The following is a 20,742-nucleotide window of genomic DNA, read 5'->3' on the forward strand; positions in this document are numbered from 1 at the left end:
CCGCCTTTTTCGGGAAACATGAGTTAGTGATCACCAGCTCAAAAGCTTTAACGTATTCCAGCAATGAAGTACCTCCTCCGTTTCTATCTCCAAAACCGAAGCCACCATGCGCACCGTCATATCCCCCATAATAAATATTGGATAATATAATAAAAAAAATACATCACAAAAAAGTTATTCGATGACTATATGAGTCCCATTAATTTTTATTCATTAAAATTCAGATAATATTATAGAAGACGACAGAATAAAATCAAAAAAAAAATATTTAAGATATATATATACTCTTATATTACAAAAAGAAAGCGAGCAGATAAAAATATTAAACAAAGTAATATGCTAATAAAAATTTCTATTAACAATGTAAAAATACTAAAAATTGGATAATAGAGTAAAGAAAAATATAGAACAAAAAAGTTAATTTAAAAGCGATTTTATTATTGGGTATATCACATTGACAAATACTATCTAATTTGTTCAAACAAGCCCAATCACAATTTAATTTAATTAATATTTTTTAATATTGACTGTGCATCACGCGAGTACGACTACTTGTTTCCTTTAAAGAAAGTGGAAATCATTTTAGAAGTAATAAAAAATAAAGTTAAGGCTATTTTTTGGGACAAAGAAAGAATGTTTTTAATAAATGCACATAGTTGATGTTAATGCGACCTACAGTTAACTGGGCCTTGACGCCCGTCAGCTTGCTCCGCTAACTTCTTACATTTAAAAGGCAAAAGGAAGGGAAAATTTCACGTAAGAATAATTGGGCTTACTACTTTTCAATTTTATAGCCCATATTTTAATTTACAATCAACTAGCTCAAAAATAATAGAGAGAACTTCATTTATAGCCCATCAGGCAAAATAAATTCCATCCGGTAGCCCACAAATTGACCCATACAAGTCATAGCCTAAAAATAATGACAGGTGCTAGCCGGAAACTTCACTGATCGAATTCCCTCGCCGGAAAATCCTAGATCTAAGAAGATCTGGACTTTTACCCGTTAAAACAACAGCAGAACGTCGGAAAATCCTAGAACTGGCCAGATCTAAGAAGATCTGGAGTTTTACCCGTTAAATCAACATCAAAATAAAAGAAAAAGGGGTGTGTGCAAGCATCTGTTACCAGCAACACAGAAAAAACAAAAAGCAAAACAATTGTAAAAATGGAGAAAGAAAAGGTGTCCTTGGTCCAGGTGAGAAGGGAGCCCGAGTTTTAAGTTCTTCGTGACATATTTCTTGCAAATGTTCCTGTACATCAACATATTTCAGTAGCAGCAACCTATAGGGAAGAAGAGGAAAGCGAGAGGAGCAGTGTGTAGCATAAGGCAACGAGAGAGACAACTTTGTCTTCTTTCTCTGATTTTCTCTTATAGTTTCTGTAAATATGTAGATAATATTTTGAAGATCTTTGGCTAAAAATTTAAAACTCCGGCGATCTTGTTACCATTTTCGGCAATTGTGAGGCCATGGACGCCGGTGGCTGGTTTCTCAATGAGAGGAAGAACAGAGGAGATGACTATGAAAAAAGTTGAAATATCTACAAAATAGACTGTTATTATACAAAAATTATACAAAATAGATTGTCACTATACAATTTATATACAAATAGACCGTCGCTATATAATTTATATACAAATAGAGTGTCACTATACAAAATATATACAAAAATAGAATGTCATTATACAAAAAATATACTAAACAGACTGTCATTATACAAAATATGTACAAAATAGACTATCACTATATAAAAATATACTAAATAGTCTGCCACTATACAATTTATATACAATTAGCTCTCACTATACAAAATATATAAAAAATAGACTGTCATTATACAAAATAGATGTTACTATACAAAAAATATACAAAATAGACTGTCACTATACAAAATAGACTGTTACTATACAAAAAATATACAAAATAGACTGTTATTATACAAAAAATATATAAAATAGACTGTCATTATGCAAAAAATATACAAAAATAGTCTGTTATTATACAAAAAATATACAAAAATAGACTGTTATTATACAAAAAATATACAAAAATAGACATTTCGTATATGGCCTGCATTACATATTTCATTCAATTGTTAGCTAATACTTATCAGATCCAGAAGTACATTTAAAAAGGCAAAAAAGGGTTGCTCTATCGCGCCAGGTAGGGGTTGAACCTACGACCTTCAGCTTAGGAAACAGGCGCTCTATCCACTGAACTACAGGCGCTTGTGTTGTCATGCTTATTTCTTTCGGCTACTATATGCTATACGTTTGGGCCGAAGGGCCATTTTTTGTAAGTAGGACAAAACATGGGCTATTAAAATTTTGAGGGGCTATAGAGGATAGTTTTCTCAAAATAATAGGCTAATACTCAACATTCAACTCCAATATGTTCTCAAAATTATAATTTAATTTTTAAAAAGGATCGCTCAAGCTTTTAAGTTAATTTTCAAATATTAGTTCAACAAACCAAATCCATTTGGGTGGTGAAAATTATATTTCTAACAAGCTTAAATATGTGGGTTTAAATTCCGAATTTGATTTTGTGAGAAATTTGGAGTGGGTGTTATTTAGATTTGTTAGAAATAGTATAAAGAGGTTGTATATAAAATTTGTAGTCATTTAATAGAGATTTGGACTGGTTTTGAACAAGAATTGCAACAGAAAATTGTGAAAGAAGTTCATTTACAGACGCTTATATAAAGGTGTATAAAAGTGTATAATAGTGTGTAAGTTGTGTTTATACACTCATATACACTATTATACAAGATTATACATAATTATACAAAAAACTGACTTCGTCTTCTTCGTTGTATTTTTTTTTCCTGAAATTTAACTCAAATCTTGCTCAAATCTACTCCAAATCACTTCAAATTTAAATTTTGAACTCCTTTTGATATTTTCAATCAATTGGAACAATACCAATCCAAACAATTAACAAACTAAAAAAAAAAAAAAATCCTATTTTCGAAAGCAAAGCTTTGACAATAGTGTATAAGTTGTGTTTATACACTCATATACACTATTATACAAGATTAAACATAATTATACAAAAAACTGACTTCGTCTTCTTCTTTGCATTTTTTCCCCTGAAATTTAACTCAAATCTTGCTCAAATCTACTCCAAATCACTTCAAATTTAAATTTGAACTCCTTTTGATATTTTCAATCAATTGGAACAATACCAATCCAAACAATTAACAAACTAAAAAAAAAAAAAATCCTATTTTCGAAAGCAAAGCTTTGAAGGGCCTTCAATGGTGGACTTCTACTCTTCAATTTTCTTATATGCAACCAGGTGACACAGGGGGAGAAGCAGTAATGGCGGACGACCCCTTGAAGCATATGTACAAGTGTGAGAAGAAGAGAGAGTGAAAACGGTTGTGACAACACAAATTTAACTCTACATCTTTTAGAATCATTGATTGTAAGAACACAAATTTTCAAATTGCTAGTGCTTTCAAAATCTATACTATATTAAAAGCACGAAGGCCCTTAGCGAAATGTCGTTCGCCTTTTTTACCCTTTAAAAATATATTTTATATTGGATAAAATAGTAATTTGATAATCTTCCTAATATTTAAGACTTGTAAATCAACTAAAATTTTATTTATTATGTCTTTCCTTATTTAAATTCTGTAGAAAATAAATATTGAATAACTCACCACGTTGGAAAACTTTGTAAGGAAAGGATTCAGCGGCAACAATGGTAAACGAATAGTATAATTAAAGTGAATGTTTTCAAGCTTGGCCAAACAAATTAAAATATTCTTAGTGGGAAGGAAACTTGATAGCGTAAATTTATGGAAATAATCCACCTATTCTATTCCTTTTTTTCCTAAATAGAAAAAGTATAGTTATAGTAAAATTTTAATTAATTTTAAAGTTATTTTCTATAGATTTCAAATAAGGAAAGATATAATAAATAAAATTTTAGTTGATTCAGAAGTCCGAACTATTAGGAAGAAAAGCAAATTACTATTTTGTCCAATATAAAGTATATTTTTAAAGGGTAAAAAAGCTGAATGACATTATATAAATATTATACAAATTGATAAAGAAAATAATATATTGTTCGAGTAGGGAAAAAGTTAGAAAATAATTTTCATCTTATATATTATCTTAAAAGCATGAAATCTCAACATTAATTCTTTGAATTAATAAATAAGCAAAAAAAAAATTCAATTCAATGTTTTTCAAAATCATTATGTAAGTAAAATTATTTGTCAAGTTTATAAATCTTTTAAGGTACATAAATTTATTTTCACTAGAAAAGCATCGGCCGTGAAAGAAATAAAGAAAATAAAGCAAAATCCATTATAATATAGTATTAAAAATTAAATTGTTAAACGTGCTAAGTTGAAGCATTAAGGATGTAACATAAGACAAAAGGTATTCAAAAGAAGTGTCGTTATCATTTTTTTTTTCTTTTTATATTCATTCCAATAAATGATAATTCTCTATATTTTTAATATAGTATTATATATTTTTGTAGTTCAATATTAGTTACTTAAAACTTTTATTGTTATTTTTAAATTTTTTCTATGAGGAGTTCTACATCGTCACTCACGAATTTCTAAAATACCAAAAGATTCAAATTCTTCAATTTGTTTTGTTATCTTTGAATAATTGTGGTAAAAGTATTTTTATGTTATTTTCTTATAGTATTTGGTAACAAATATAATAATAATTTTCAAAAGATATTTCAAGCCTTATATATTATTTTAGGAACTTATATATTTTTCTTTAATATATGTTCAATAATGGAAAACACATTATTTAATAATATTTACTTAATTTTTAAAATTTACATGAGCCATTTTTTGTTATGGTGTGAAGTCATGTGTATTTTCTTGTAATTCTTTTCTAAAACGGAAATGCCCCCACGCAGGATCGAACTACGGACCTTCAGTTTACAAGACTGACGCTCTACCACTGAGCTATAGGGACTTGTTGCTGTTAATACAATTTATTTTTTGAATTTATTAATTTGTATATTTTTTTTCTCTTCTTTTCCCTTTACAGTGGTGTTGCGGGTTCAATTTTTATTTGAATGAGGGAGCATCCAATGGAGAAGGAGAACCCCTTTGATCCTGTAACTATTCCTTTTCCCTCTTCTCAATTTTTCACTTTTGGTTTGAATCATGTAATACCTACATCATACATTAATTTTTTTCCCTGACGAAAGTATTCAATCTGAAAAATTAGAACGGCTTTGTTTGGCTTTAAACAGGATTTGGTTCACGACATTTTCAAGCTTGTTTGGAAAAGAAAAGCTGCAGGTTTAATTTCACCATTTCATCTTTCTGTAATTGACCTTTATTGCTTTTATCTGAGGCTATTTCGTTACGTATTTGATAATTGTTGCAGAGCGTGGGAAAAATGAAATATCTGAGAATATGGACAACGAGGTATATATAAATAGTTAGTCCTTTCCTTTTCACTTTACTCCTTTGTTGTTTTCCGAAATCTTTTTTATTTAATTTTTATCCGGTGAAACTAGAGTAAAAGATCTGGCTTTAAGTTCTTCAATATTTGGGAATTTTGTTGGAAGTATTATGTAAATGGTTTGTGTGCTGTTGAGCTTGAAAGCATTGTGTAAATGTGCTTGTAGGTTGGGGCTAGCTCGTCAAAGAGAAGTCGGCCTACATTTGGTAAGAACTGGCCCAATTAATAGCTGAAATTTGTTTTCAGCTCAACTATACCACTATGTTGAAAATCAGCATGTCTTTCTGATGGCTTTTGAAATCGTGGTTTCGAATTTGGATATTGATTCAATTGGTCAAATATACTCTGCCAACTTTTAGATTTCGTGTGCGAAATTGCTTTTGAGTTTATTTGTTTTGATGTGTATATGCATGTTACTTGATGAACTAGCTGCTGATACATGCTTTGAGATGTTTTTTCTTTTTAAAATGTCGTGTCGATTCAGGCACGACCTTTCTGAATATTTCGGAAATGAACCAATTAGAAAGCGAAATAAATCAATTAGTTTATTTAGTTGTATCTCTTTCAAGGTAGCCATCGTGGAATTATAGATGCCTATTGTGTATCTGCTTGAAAAGGGGTAAGACATGACAAATATAGGGTTCTGATGCTTTGTTATGACATTTGCACTAGAGGAAGATTCCCAATTTTTAAATGTCATTCATGTCAAGTGGCAAGGATTTCTGAGCTAGGTATTTGTGTGTTTTACCTATCAGAAAAGTAAAATAATATACTTTTCTCTGTTTTTCTATTTTATTTTACCAAGATTTGTCTCTTCATGATATATGATATAGCATAACTCTGAGGAAAAGGGAAGGCAATGAAGTAGTTCTATTTCTGTTTTATAACTTTATTTAGCCATTTTGCATTTGTCGTAATAGCTTAGATGTATTAGAAGATTAAGTGGGCTGTGGGCCTTGTGGCAAGCAAGCTTTTTTGCATATTACCTCCTTGATAACAATGGCATGTCTAACCTTTAACAAGAACTGCATTTAGTCCACCTTCAGTAACTGTTTCTTATGCTGGTATTTGCATTTCCTCGTGTGTGTTGGACCTCTGTTTTGTTGTATATTAGCTTAAAAATGGAACATGTTCATTGGACAATGAGTTTTCCTTCTCATGTTGTTTTTCTGTCTTGATATTAAAAGCTAATGCGAATGCACTGAAGCTGAGCTCTGAAATTCTCCGAGTCTTCGTAGCAGGTTTGACCATTAATGAAGCAAAATTATGTTGTTTACTTGGTTAGACTTTCATGTGCATTCCTTTTATCTTGCGATCTGTTTCTTTGATTTAGAAGCTATACAACGTGCTGCTACTATTGCTGAAGCGGAGGGCAGTATCAAAATAGAAGCAACTCATCTAGAGAGGATACTTCCTCAGTTACTTTTAGATTTTTAAGGTACTTGATGAGATCTGGAATCATAAAGTTTTATCTCTACGAGAATGCAGAAATAGGTATTATCCTCTTGAAAATTGGATGCCTCTTTTCTTCTCTAAACATTCTAGATGTTGGATGATTTCTTCTGTAGCTCTTGGAGTAACTAGCAAATTTTGATAGTTTGTCTGTTTTTAGAATTTACGACACTCCAGGTGTTACCACATGTTAGTTCTTGGAAAAGGTGCCCCTGAGAAAAACTTCTTTTCTCAAAATAATCACAAATTTTTGTAATATCATTTTTTTACTTTCTTATGGATTGAGGAAGTTTTAATGCTAGAAACCATTGTAATTGATTTCGTTGATTTCCTTCTCAAAGTGCAATTAGGCTGGATGACTGTGACTTTGCGACATTGCACATTTTTCAGCAAGTACGTAAATCATATTCCATGTATTATGTAATCAATGTTTGCATATTATCTTGTCTAACAAGAGTTGTTAATTGACAATGCATGTATAATCCTCTCTAATGTTAGCAAATGTAAGTTTTTATTACACACTGAGGGATGGAGAAATGGACACTGTTATGTAATTTAGTGCGGACATATATCGTAAAGGAATAAAACAAAATAAGGTCTTAGTCCATGCTGTTGATGAGTTAGGACACAACACTGTAATATACAAAAGCTTCAAATGAAAATGGAAACACTAGCTTTTGAATTCAAGATTTGTGCTTTCTCGCTTTTAACTCTGATCTCACATCATAGAGGATTCTGGTTTCACAGTTTAGGCGTTACAAAGTGATTACCAAGATAAGCAATCATGTTATTGGGGTCTGCTGCATGCAAGAAGCACAAGTTTTGCTTTTGCACACCTATCAGGAAAAAAAAGATGCACAAGTTTTGCACAGGTTTTCGCCAGACGTTCTGAATAAGTTTGAATGGTATTACTGTATTAGTGGTTATAATCCTATTTCCTCTTCGAATGATTTTGAATGCCTGCCGTATGATACGTAAGGAATCAAACATTGATATGCTTGTTGTTCATGTTTAAAATCTTCCATGATCTAGGGGTACTTGGTGTGTTATAGATCAGTTCATCAGTTGTTCTCTTGCTTGTGGATACAAGTGTTTCAATGTTGGTCATATTAGTTACATTGAAGAATTAGTAGTTTCTGCACTGAAAGAATTCCATTCACATCTCCAAATATAAACAATGCTGTCTGGAGAATTGGTAGTTTCTGCATAGAGTGGAAATAATTTCATTCACATTTCACACCATGCTTTGAGGTATCACAATATAGCGAGGACACTCCTGTAAAGAACAGAATACACAAGTGCAATATCTCATATTGGAGATTTAACAAAATACACAAGTACAATCTCTTATATTGGAGATGTAACAGAGTACACAAGGACACTCTCTTAGTTTCATGACCAATTTTTATTTACTGTAAGTTATCCTCTACCTACTTAAGGCTTGATCTGAGTTAACATGCATCTAACATCCTTACTGTTAGGCCTCTCCTTCGGATTATCCAGGGTGCAAAAGCAGGCAATCTTGAGAACCAAAAGCATTTGCTCCTCATACCCATTACCCATCAGCTTTGGATCAATTGCTCTTTTTGGATTCTCAGAAGTCATGACATTTCTCATCCATTTCACTAAACCCATCCCAGAAGCCGGCTGGAAGAGCTCATCCGAGGGAAACTTTCCCATAACTAGCACGCCTAGCAGCACCCCGAAGCTGTATATATCACACTTATCTGTGAACTTAACGGTCTGGTAATATGCTGGTGCAATGTATCCTAAAGTTCCTACCACGTGTGAAGTTGAAACATGTGTAAGGGATTCTGGGATTGCTTTCGCAAGGCCAAAATCTGCAATTCGAGCTTCCATGTCATCATCAAGAAGGACATTTGCTGGCTTTAGATCCCTGTGAATTATACGCTGACTATGATTTACATGGAGATACTCAAGCCCAGTAGCGATCCCGACTGCAATTCGATGACGTGCCGACCAATCTATTTCCCGTGTCCCTTCCGTGACTTGCTGGACGGCATCATGTAAGCTCCCATTTTTCATGTACTCATAGACCAAGTAATGGCAGTCAGGTCTTGGCATATGTGCTAGTAGAGGAAGCAAATTCCTGTGTCTTATTTGACCTACAATTTTAATTTCTGATTTAATCTGGCGCATTTTAATATTCAAAGCCTTGCTATCTTCCTCAGTGAGTTCTGCAGCATCCTTCGGGGGTTCTACGATCTTCTTTATAGCAATAATCTTTCCATTACTTCCTGGTAACTCAGCTTTATAAACTTCTCCACATCCACCTTTTCTAATTTTTTCTAGTAATGCCAATCCGTCTACGTTCTCTAAAAATGCCAAGTCCTCGGCTTTCTTAATCAATGGACTGAAAATTGTTACACCTGAATCATCCTTGCTCCCTCTGATAAAAATCATAACCACCTTGAAGAGCAAGGATAAGACCACCGCAGATAAGACCCCTGCAAAAGATCCAGCCAGGAATCCAAGAATCCATATGCTTACCTTTTTTTTTTTGTTTTGTTATGTTTGTGTACTGGTACTACAATTGCACTAGGTCCTGGAGCCGGGGCATTTCCTGAATAGGACTGTGGTGCCATTGCAGATTTGTGACTTGACCTTGTTGAGTTTTCAGCAAGAATGTAACGCTTAGGAACATAATCTTTTCGATTCAAGTCTGCTGATAAGTGCTCAAGTTGACTCATGAAAGGCACCGGACCTTCAAGGAAACTATTCCCTGAAATGTTGAGGAACCAGAGATTTCTGAAAGATTTCAAGGATTGAGGTATTTTGCCAGTGAACATGTTATCAGCAAGGGACAATTTTTCAAGGTTGGGAAAGTATTTCAAGAAATTGAGGTTCCCTGATAACTCATTAGAAGAGAGGTCAAGGATTCGAAGGTGGACAAGAGATGATAATTCAGATGGGACTTTGCCAGAAAACTGGTTGTTTTGAAGGCTCAAGATTTCCAATTTTCGGCATTCAACAATTTGAGTTGGGATTCTGTCAAAGAGGTTGTTGTTTTGGAGGGACAACTCTTTGAGCTCAGAAAGCTTGCCAATGGCAGGAGATAGAGTTCCCCTCAGTTCATAGGACTTGAAGACGACCCCTGTGACTCTAAGCATGTATGAATTGTTTGTGAGTCGTCGTTCACATGATATTCCAACAGAGTTGCATGGGTTCTCTATAGCACTACGTTGTCCAGAGACGTCTAAACCTTTTTGGACAAGCAAAAGAGCACTATAATCTGGCGAGCAAATGTTGAGTCTTGCTTGAACAAGAAGGATAAGAGTGAAGAGAGACATAAGAGATAGGTGAATGTGGGAGGTAGTGGAGGCCATTGGGTGGCGGTTTGCCCCAGTTTTATGGTGGAATTGGGATGAGAGTGAGGTGAATGAGGCACCGCAGTATTGTGGTGCTTGAGTAGTGGGATGTATATGTTTTTAGTTGTTTGGTGGGTTTTATAAAATGAAAGGTTGGTATTTATTTAAGGCAATAAGAAGCAGAACAAGACTTCATAAGTCAAGCTAGGACCGTGTAGAAAACTTGAGTCTCCCAGGGCGCCAATGGATTTAATTTCTTTTTCTAATGAGTTGACTAGTAAAATTCCTCATTTTTCATTTGTCATTTGCCATTTGCCATTTGCCAATTGCTAAACCCAATAATTGGGGACAAGAGTATTTTATTCCTTTTCTCGATTTTTATTGTGTGTTGTCTATTAAAATGTTCAGTTGCATTTTGGTTAAACACGTTCCCTGATAAACTTATTCATGTTTGAAATCTTAAACCTTCTTCTATTATATAAGCATTTTATGTACTTTATCGTTTTTGTAGTTTCATAAATATCAGTCTTTATTATGCATCGTGTATTGCACGTCAATAAAGAAAAAAAAAATGTACATATCTTGTACGTGTATTTTATGTTAATCAATATAAAATCAAAAAAATAAAATAAAGAAAGATATATATATTATTTGTGTAAGTTCGAAGCATATTCTGTAAAATAACATAATTTTACACTGAGGTGTGGCTCCTTTGAGCAATAAATAGAAAATTGTTCTATTATACATGTCACACTTAGTATAGCGAAGTGATGCCATGTAACTTTGGCTTGTAAACTGTAAATTTCAGCATTTTGGTTTATAGCATTTATGCAGGTTATTTTATGCTTTGGATGGTTCATTTAGAACTTTAGCTCAACAATATGCAATTGGCCGCTATCTCTATCATAATATGAACATGAAGCTCTCATTGAATTATTCTGAACTATAATTTAAGAGACTGAGATCGATAGTGAAGTAAATAATGGTTACTCAGAAATTGCAAAGGTTATCTGGGAATATAGGGATGGAGTGAAATTAACACACGCACTTACAAGACCATGTTGGTCCCAATTAACCTCTACGTAGATGTAAAGACCCGACTGGTCGTTTTGAGCAATTGCGCTCGGTTCAGCAATTTGAGGTTTCGAGCAGCATCACATTATGTATATCGACTTGTGTGCATGGTTGAATTCAGTTTCCGGATGAATTGGAGTTGAATTGGAAGAAGGAATCTAGTTTTGGAAGTTTAAACAGTGAGAATTTGACCGGAATTGGACTTTTAAGTAAACGTCTCGGAATGGGTCGTGGGTGATCTCAACAGCTTCATATGGTGATTTTGGACTTGGGTGCGCGTCCGGATTCGGATTTGGAGGTCCGTAGGGTAATTTGAGGCGTTTCGGCGAAAGTCGGAAAAGTTGAAGTTTGGAAAATGGAGAAGTTTGACCCATAGTTGACTTTTGTGATATCGGGTTCGGAATGCGATTTCGAGAGTTGGAACAGCTTCGTTATGTCATTTTGGACTTGTCTGCAAAAATAGCGTCATTCCGGGTTGATTTGATAGGTTCCGGCACGAGTTTTGGAAGTTGGAAGGTTTGAAAGTTCCTAAGTTTGATTCATGGTGTGATTCGTCGTTTCGGCGTTGTTTGATGTGGTTTGTGACCTCGAGCGAGTCTGTGTTAGGTCATATGACTTGTTTGTGTGTTTGAACGCGGTCCCGGGGGCCTCGGGTGTGGTCCGGATGGGCTGCGGGTTATTTTCCCATTGTTTGGACTGCTGTATTCTGCTTCTGGTATTCCTTCTCCGCGATCGCGAACAGCCTTTCGCGTTCGCGATGTGTTGTTGCTGGTTGCCTCATTTTCCTTCTCCGCGTTCGCGTGACACGCCTGGCGTTCGCGAAGCTCTGCCTTATCCTTCATCGCGTTCGCGTCCCCCTCACGCGTTCGCGTAGTTATGCCGTTCCACTCTTCGCGTTCGCGTACTAGTTCACGCGTTCGCGAAGTGCAATCTCTGGGCCATAATATTTTCCTTCTTCGCGTTCGCGTGCATGCTGTCGCGTTCGCGAAGCACAACTGGGCAGCCTTCCTTTTTCTTCTTCGCGAACGCGTACTTCCTCCGCGTTCGCGATGCTTTGAGACCTGGGCAGAATAAATAGTACTCTATTCCGAGGGTTTGCCATTTTCACCATTTTTGGAGTTCTAGAGCTCGGTTTTGGGCGATCCTTGTGAGGTTTTCAAGCAAAACGGTTGGGTAAGTGTTCTTCACCTAGAATTGATTAAATTCCATGAATTTGTCTTCATTTTTATCATTTAATTTGTGATTTGGGTTGAGTAAAATGTGAGTTTCTGAAGAAAATTCCTAAAATGAAAAATCATGATTTGAGGGGCCAAATGGTATCGGAATTTAATAAATTTTGTATGATTAAACTCATATTGGAATGAGTATTCAGTTTTTATAAAATTTCGGGTTCCGACGCGCGGACCCGGGGGTCGACTTTTGGACCGATTTTTGGATTTTGTTAAAGATTGAGAATTTATGATCCGGGATAGTTTCTTATGTATTTTATTTGTGCTTTGAAGTTAATTTGGTTAGATTTGAGCCGTCCGGAGGTCTTTTCACCTAAGAAGTGCATTTTAGAGTATCGGTTTGTCGTCTTTGAGGTAAGTATCTTGCCTAACCTTGTGTGGGGGACTTCCCCTTAGGATTTGAGTCTTCTATGCTAATTGTAATCCGTGCATGCGAGGTGACGAGTGTGTTCTCGGACTTATTTGTGGAAAATTTGCTCTAGGGTCCTTAGGTCCTTATGTTCATTATGTGAAAAGTATTCAGTTATGATTGGGTTAAATAATTGCTCAAATTGCCTCTATATGCCCCATATGATGTTGTTAGCTTTCCTCTAATTCTTACGTGTTATATTGACCCTTAATTGCCTTAATTGAAGTGATTGCCTTCCTTATTGTTTGATACTTCTTGATTTTGAGTTCCTCTATGACTTCGTGCAAATATGTTACATGTCCAATTATTGTGGTTACCGGTGTAGTTATCACGTGCTTATTATGTCTTGTTATTTTGTTGAGGTTATCGTGCTTCTTGGTTTTTCCGTGACCCTTATTATGTACTTGTTGATTCCCTTGCCGGGATGTTACTGCTTATGATATTGTTTCCCTTGCCGGGATATTGTTGTTATACCATTGTTCCCTTGCCGGGATGTTATTGCTTATAGCATTGTTTTCCCTTGCCGGGATATTGTTGTTATACTATTGCTCCCTTGCCGGGATTCTTTTGTGATTGGTGTTGATTTGTATATTGGGATCGGGTTGCACGCCGCAACAATGTTATATGGGATCGGGTTGCACGCCGCAACAATGTTATATGGGATCGGGTTGCACGCCGCAACAATGAGTAATAAGGGTGGACAGGTGGGGTCGGATTGCACGCCGCAACATCATTAAATGAATTTGATCGGGTTGCACGCCGCAACAATATTATATGATTTGGATCGGGTTGCACGCCGCAACATCATTATATGATTTGGATTGGGTTGCACGCCGCAACAGTATTGTATGATTCGGATCGGGTTGCACGCCGCAACAAGAATGAATAAAAGTGAACATTGATTCTTACGGTGAGAACGAGAGTAAAAGCACGAAAGGGTGATGCCGTGCACTTTCTGCTGCTGTGTTTATTTGTTGTTATCAATTCAAGTGTTTACTGTTTAAATTCCTTTATTGTTGTGATCCTTTGTGTTAGAATCTACAGAGTTTCGAATACCTTCACCGTATATATATATATATATATATATATATATATATATATATATATATATATATATATATATATACACACGCATTGCACGTGTGTCCCTCCCTATCTCGTATCTTGCAGTACAAAGCTTTTGAACGGCTTAGCAGGCCTAATTTTTCTTATAGAAATTTTTGGAGTATGTTCTACTGGCATGTTACTTGTCATGGCCAATATTTTTATTGTCAATATTGATATTCCTCTTGAAAATATAATATATAGTTATAAATATGAGAAAATTTATTACAGAAAATACAAGCCAATATTGAATTATTTGGTCTTGTAATTTATTTAATGTCCTTGCAGAGTACATATCAAATAGTGGGGCACGCTAGCACTCGATGGGGAGCAAAGGAGTTTTAAGGAAACTAAGCATCTTATGAACATATTTTTTAGAATTGGTTTAATATTATCTTCTCAATTCTTGCTCCAAAGAGGTTAGATGGTGCACTTGGTTAAATGTTGAGTTATTTACTTAGAGGAGCAATGATCAAATCCCACTTAATATTTTTTTTCTCTTTTCTTTATTGGTGCACTCATATTATAAAAATCATAGATCCACCTCTGCTTTTGTGAGCGTGCACATCACTGTGTAGCGATAGACAATAAAGTAAGTTCAGCAATTTTTTTTATAAAATGTAATGACCTCGACGCATGATTTTTAAACACTCTATCCCTAAGTTGATAGTTAGATAAAATGAAGGGAGAATATTGTATAAACTACTTAGATAGTCTCAACTCACGCTGGCCTGTTTTGAACGGAGTAATAAATAACTTACCAAGCTTATATTTTGACTATATCCTGCAAACAACAAAATTATATTACGTTCTCTTACTATAACCTGGAGTAGTAGTTCACTATCACTGATAATATCGCTCATAAATTAGTACAACTTTTCCTTGTTTTTTTTCTTCCAAAAAGAACTTGTTTAATATTTTGTTCCATAACTTAAATTTGCTTATCATGCATATTGATGCAATAACAAATTGAGATTGATTTATGAGCAACATCCCGAGTTGAACCTTATTATTCTTGTGTAATTAGCATGCAAATAAAATAAAATAAAAACTCGAATCATGATATTATATTTTCTAGAAGAATTTAAGAAACAATTGTAACAGAAATTAAAGCAAAATAAAATATAAACTAAAAAGCGTGCATATTACATTTTCCTGGAAGAACTCAAGAAGACAAAAGTAGGAACAACATGCAAGACAAAATAGAAATTAAAACTCGTTCCTGCGTACGTGCTATATTTTTCTAAAAGAATGTAATGATCGAATTGTTATTGTCTATTAAATAAATATATAAAGCAAGAGATAAGAATAAAAAGAAAAAAGATGCGGCACAATTATGCAAAAGCATAAAAGAGTTATAATACTTTAAAAATATATAGACTACGTAGCTTACTGGGCCGATTGAACATGAATAGAATTCAACTTTTCTCAAGGTGATAGTGCATTTGTTTTATTCTAGTGAAAGGAGAATTAATTCGTGAAATGGATTACTAAAAAATAAGTTGATTGACCTGATTTGACTAATACACATTAGCTTCTCTGTTGCAAGAGCTCTTTCTCTTCTTCTTCTTCTTTCGATGAACTCCAGCATTGGCCCTCTTCTTACTTCCTGTCAACAGACTTCATTGGCTTTGTAGCCATAAATAGTCTACAGAGAAAATTAGAAAACAAAATAAGTTGAAATGGCAATCTCCTTCCACTCGTACAGTCGTAAAGAAAGCTCCCCCTTCCACTTCTTAAATAATAGCCAAAAGAAAAAGAAGAGAAAAGGGTGACAATAATTAGCCAAGAAATGACAATCTCCTTTGTATAGGGTCAAATTTGACCGTCGGCGTCTCTACGCCAATGGGTACGCCCAGTGAGTATACGCCAACTAACGTAAGGGTACGATTCGGATGTGGGGACAAAAGCGACATCGTTTAGGACTCAGTGCCTTCACTAGGAAAACGTTACCTGTCTTTGTAACTTTTTGATTATTTCGAGGAAGGTCTCTTATTATATAAGGGAGACCTTCACATTGTAAAAATGGGGGATGATTCTGGAATAATACAACTCTCTTTTTTTCTCATACTCTCTCTCTATCGCTATCTCTAACGAATACTTTCTCTTGAGTTCATATTATCACTATTAGATCTACAACAACAACTTCATTTTTCATCTCTAGGTCTATTATATTTGATTACGATTTACCCTTTCTTACTTTTGATTTTTTTTAAGCTTGCAAAGTATATCGATAACTTTTGAGCCAAACAATTCGGCGCCGTCTGTGGGGATTTCGAGAATCAAAATCATAGTATCCATCTAGAGAGCAACCAACTACCATTCTCTACACCACACGAAAACAAAAGATGGCTGAAAAATAACACCAGAATGAAAGCGATAGTGGGTGTTACAGCCAATCTCCTTGATCCTCTCAACGAAGCCGGTGACGAGGGCATCTTGAATGCAACCCCTAGCATCACGCCAGGTGCAGAGATCTCATCTTCCCCATCCGAAGATCTGACGATCTTGCATGAAAAAGGAGCTTCCACATCTGCGGCTAAGGAAGCACCCTCGGTGGTCAAGAAGCTACTGGAAGAATGGCTAACAAGCACTCTAAGTGGCTTGGTTGAGAAGTCACCGCAAAGTAACGACAGGTGTACACCAACGGTAGGTACTACTGCTGCCATGGGTGAACCTGAAGCTGCACGAGCAAATAACAAACCCATCGAGGCACAGACCAACGATGGCACGCTAACAGCCATCCTAAAGAAGATGGAAGAAATGGAGAATGAAAACAAGGCACTCCGCGACCAAATGAAAGAACATCAGGAGAGGATAGACAAGATCCCCGGCGCTCCCAAGTTGCTACCAAAACGCGACGTGGGGACGTTCGTTGAACAACTATACACTGAAGAAGCTGCCCCTCACCCTATCCCAAAAACCTTCAAGATGCCACCCTACTTGAAGGTATATGACGGAACCACAGATCCCGAGGATCATTTGATCCACTATGTCACTGCTGTAAAGGGCAACGACCTATCAAAAGAACAGGTACCATCGGCGCTGCTGAAGAATTTTGGTGAGACGTTGACAGGATGGGCCCTAACGTGGTACTCTCAGCTACCAGCTAAGGCGATATCAACGTTCGAGGAAATGGCTGATAAGCTCGTCACCGCCCATGCAGGTGCAAAGAAAGCGGAAGCAAGGGTCAACGACATCTTCGCCGTCAGGCAAACTGCAGGGGAGGGACTCAGGGACTTCCTAGCCAGGTTTAATAGGGTAAGGATGAGTCTACCAAACGTATCGGAAGGTATGTCAGTCGCCGCTTTCCAGAACGGGCTAAATAGGGATGGTTCGAGGGCAACCAAGAAGCTACTAAGCCGCCTCATGAAATTTCCCCCTACCACATGGGAGGAAATTCACAATGCCTATTGCGCTGAGGTACGAGCGGACGAGGATGATCTTAATAGGCCGACCCAACGGTTAACAACGATACACTCAGAAACAAGGAGGGATCGACGCAATGAAGGATGGCGAGAAAAACTCCCACGCTCCAACAGAGAGCGACACCAGCCATACACCAGATCCTCCCATCCACCACCAAGGCATACGGACGCGCTACAGCGACACGTCGCCCCACTCCGAAACGAAAGAGGTACGCCTCCTTTATTATCCGCCCATAACTTTTGTGTGTCTCCTTCAGAAATAGTGTACGCACTGGAGAAGCTGGGCACCAAAGTGCAGTGGCTGCAGAAGATGAAATCAGACCCTGCCACCAGGAAATCAAACGTCCTATGTGAGTTCCATCAGGAACGGGAACACAAAACCGAAGACTGCATAGGCCTACGGCACGAGGTGGTCAGGATGCTAAACCAGGGATACCTGAGGGAATTACTCAGTAACAAAGGGAAAATCAACTTGGGACGCGGACGGGAACAACCCCACGGGCCTCCGAAGCCGCCCTCCCCAGCACGCACGATAAACATGATCGTCGGAGGCGGTGACGACTTAGCGATCAATCACGTCAAGTTCGCCACCACGCACAAACTAAAGCGGACCATCGCCCATGAACGGTATGACGACTTTGAAGATAGTATCACCTTCGATAAGTCTGATGCCGACGGTTTGTCTTTCCCTCATTACGATGCTTTAGTTATCACTTTACGTATCGCTGATACAGATGTTAAAAGAATCATGATTGACGACGGAAGCGGCGCCTGTATTATCCACCCGAGGGTCCTCGTACAAATGGGACTCGAGGATAAGGTAATACCGCGTTGCATAACACTAACTGGTTTTAACAATGCAGTGGAACGGACATCTGGAGAAATATCACTGCCCGTTTTAGCAGGAGGAGTCATGCTGGAAACAACTTTCCACGTGATGAACCAGGAAACGGCGTACAACGTCATCATAGGGCGCCCGTGGATACACGCCATGCGAGCGGTCTCTTCAAGATTTTACCAAGTGATCAAATTCCCTACCCCATGGGGAGTATTCAGCATTCGAGGCGAGCCGCGCACCGCACAGGAATGCTACAAAATAGCTCAAGATTGCGCCCACACCCAACAGCTGAGGGGGGCGAGCGCGGAGGCATAGCAATTAGCTGTGTCGGGGACTAAGGTCAACCCGACAAAGGACGCCGTTAGAGACCCCGACGTCGTGGAGGCCTGTAAAGCAACGGTCGAAGATCTCGACCCAGTCCAATTGGACGACACCGACCTTACGAAGAAAGCCTACATCGGGCACGGCCTCGCCAACCCAAGTAAGTATCGTGAATTCCTAACTAACCATGCAAATTTGTTCGCTTTTTCCCATTCAGATATGCCGGGAATCCCGCGGGACATCGCCACCCACAAGCTGAATGTCGATCCATTACATCCGCCCGTGCGACAGATGAGAAGGAAATTCAACGCCGCTATCAATGAAGCGGTCAGTGAGGAAGTAGACAAGTTACTGGCCAACGGCTCCATCAGAGAATCGAAGTACCCCCAGTGGGTCGCCAATGTCGTCATGGTCAAAAAGAAAAACGGGAAGTGGAGAATGTGTGTGGATTTCACCGATATGAACAAAGCATGCCCAAAGGATTCATTCCCACTACCCCACATCGACCAATTGATCGACGCCACCGCAGGACATGAACTGTTGAGCTTCTTAGATGCCTACTCCGGCTACAATCAAATCATGATGGCCGAGGAGGACCAGGAGAAGACGACTTTCATCACCCACCAAGGGACTTACTGCTACAAGGTAATGCCCTTCGGGATAAAAAATGCAGGGGCTACGTACCAAAGGCTGGTCACCAAAATGTTCAAAGAGCAGCTTGGTAAGACTATGGAAGTCTATATCGACGATATGCTGGTGAAGTCGACAAGAAAAGAGGACCACATCGACCATCTGAAAGAAGCCTTCGGGATATTGAGAAGGTACGGGATGAAACTGAACCCCGAGAAATACGCCTTCGGCGTGGCCTCAGGAAAATTCTTAGGATTTCTCATATCACAACGAGGGTCGAGGTCAACCCAGATCAGATCAAGGCGATAGACGCGATACCTGAGATGTTGAACAGCAAAAAACAGGTGCAAAAGCTGACGGGGCGAATAGCCGCCCTATCCAGGTTTATCTCACGATCCTCCGACAGGTGCCATAAATTTTTCAATATGCTAAGAAAGGGCAATGGGTTACAGTGGAATGAGGAATGCGTCGAAGCCTTGAAAAAATTGAAAGCATACCTATCTTCGCCACCACTGCTGGCCAAAGCAAGTCCAGGCGAGCCCCTGCTGGTATATTTGGCCGTATCCGAGGTCGGCGTCAGCACAGTCTTGGTTCGTGAAAACGAAGGTACGCAATCTCCTATTTACTATATTAGCAAAACCTTAGTAGACGCCGAAACACGGTATCCACACCTTGAAAAATTAGCTTTGGCATTGGTCGTAGCTTCTCGGAAGCTCCGACCCTATTTTCAGTGCCACCCCATAAAAGTAGTGACGACCTTCCCCTTAAGAAGCATCCTACATAAGCCTGAGTTATCAGGCAGGCTCGCCAGATGGGCCATAGAGCTCAGCGAGCACGATATCTCATATCACCCAAGAAACGCCATCAAGTCGCAAGTACTTGCCGACTTTATAGCCGACTTCAGCGCAGAGATACTACCAAAGGCGGAACTAGAGGCACGTCATGCCCCCTCCAACATCGATCTATGGACTCTTTACACTGATGGCGCCGCTAATGCCTCGGGATCGGGACTGGGACTCGTTCTCGAGGTCCCCACGGGCGAAATAATTCGCCAGTACATACGATGCCCCGAGATGACTAACAACGAGGCCGAGTACGAGGCTGTTATTGCAGGTATAAAACTAGCCATCAAGTATGGAGCTCAACGACTCATTCTCCATTGCGACTCCCAACTCGTGGTGAATCAGGTCATTAGGACTTACCAAATCAAGGAGCAGAGATTGCAAAAATACCAGTCAGAAATCCACAGATTAATGACTGAGTTCGACGAGTGCCGCTTCGAACAAGTTCCGAGGGCACGGAACGTTGAAGCAGATGGTCTAGCAAAATTGGCTGCAGCCACTAAAAACTTCAACAAAGAAAGCGTGGTCACCCTCCTCCATTCAGCCATTGATCACACTGAGGTACTCTCCTTAAATTTGACTTGGGACTGGCGCAACCAGTTTGTATCCTATCTGCAGGATGGAACACTCCCAC

At 37.9% G+C, this 20,742-nt stretch overlaps 1 protein-coding gene, 2 non-coding genes and 1 pseudogene across 5 annotated transcripts; 1 reads left to right on the forward strand and 3 right to left on the reverse strand.

Moving 5' to 3' along the window:
- Positions 1-2,157: 2,157 nt before the first annotated feature.
- On the reverse strand, positions 2,158-2,230 carry TRNAR-CCU. The gene has a single exon. It is a non-coding gene; the product is annotated as a tRNA-Arg (tRNA).
- Positions 2,231-4,882: 2,652 nt separating this feature from the next.
- TRNAT-UGU lies at positions 4,883-4,954 on the reverse strand. The gene has a single exon. It is a non-coding gene; the product is annotated as a tRNA-Thr (tRNA).
- Positions 4,955-5,006: 52 nt separating this feature from the next.
- Positions 5,007-8,469, forward strand: LOC109207958 (centromere protein X). Of its 3 annotated transcripts, none has more exons than XM_019370958.1 (7): positions 5,007-5,099; positions 5,238-5,286; positions 5,375-5,415; positions 5,619-5,658; positions 6,640-6,693; positions 6,786-6,890; positions 8,386-8,469. In XM_019370958.1, exons 1-6 carry the CDS (start codon positions 5,058-5,060, stop codon positions 6,887-6,889), a joined length of 330 nt encoding a protein of 109 aa, XP_019226503.1. In that variant the 5' UTR covers positions 5,007-5,057; the 3' UTR covers position 6,890; positions 8,386-8,469. The 3 variants fall into 3 exon arrangements, with proteins under 3 accessions (XP_019226503.1, XP_019226502.1, XP_019226504.1); XM_019370957.1 differs by lacking the exon at positions 8,386-8,469 and adding an exon at positions 7,652-7,978; XM_019370959.1 differs by lacking the exon at positions 8,386-8,469 and having other exon boundaries at positions 6,789-7,260.
- LOC109207957 lies at positions 7,650-10,674 on the reverse strand (annotated as a pseudogene).
- Between the last annotated feature and the right edge of the window lie 10,068 nt (positions 10,675-20,742).

The sequence above is a fragment of the Nicotiana attenuata genome, unplaced genomic scaffold (genome assembly GCF_001879085.1).
Source record: "Nicotiana attenuata strain UT unplaced genomic scaffold, NIATTr2, whole genome shotgun sequence".
Classification (NCBI taxonomy): domain Eukaryota; kingdom Viridiplantae; phylum Streptophyta; class Magnoliopsida; order Solanales; family Solanaceae; genus Nicotiana; species Nicotiana attenuata.

What these genes read in the sequence shown, in the direction of transcription:
- LOC109207958 (XM_019370958.1), top strand. Translation starts at nt 5,058, where the DNA reads ATGAGGGAGCATCCAATGGAGAAGGAGAACCCCTTTGATCCT. An exon ending in TTGGAAAAGAAAAGCTGCAG is followed by an intron (nt 5,287 to 5,374) that starts GTTTAATTTCAC and finishes TAATTGTTGCAG; the next exon opens with AGCGTGGGAAAAATGAAATA. An exon ending in TCTCCGAGTCTTCGTAGCAG is followed by an intron (nt 6,694 to 6,785) that starts GTTTGACCATTA and finishes TCTTTGATTTAG; the next exon opens with AAGCTATACAACGTGCTGCT.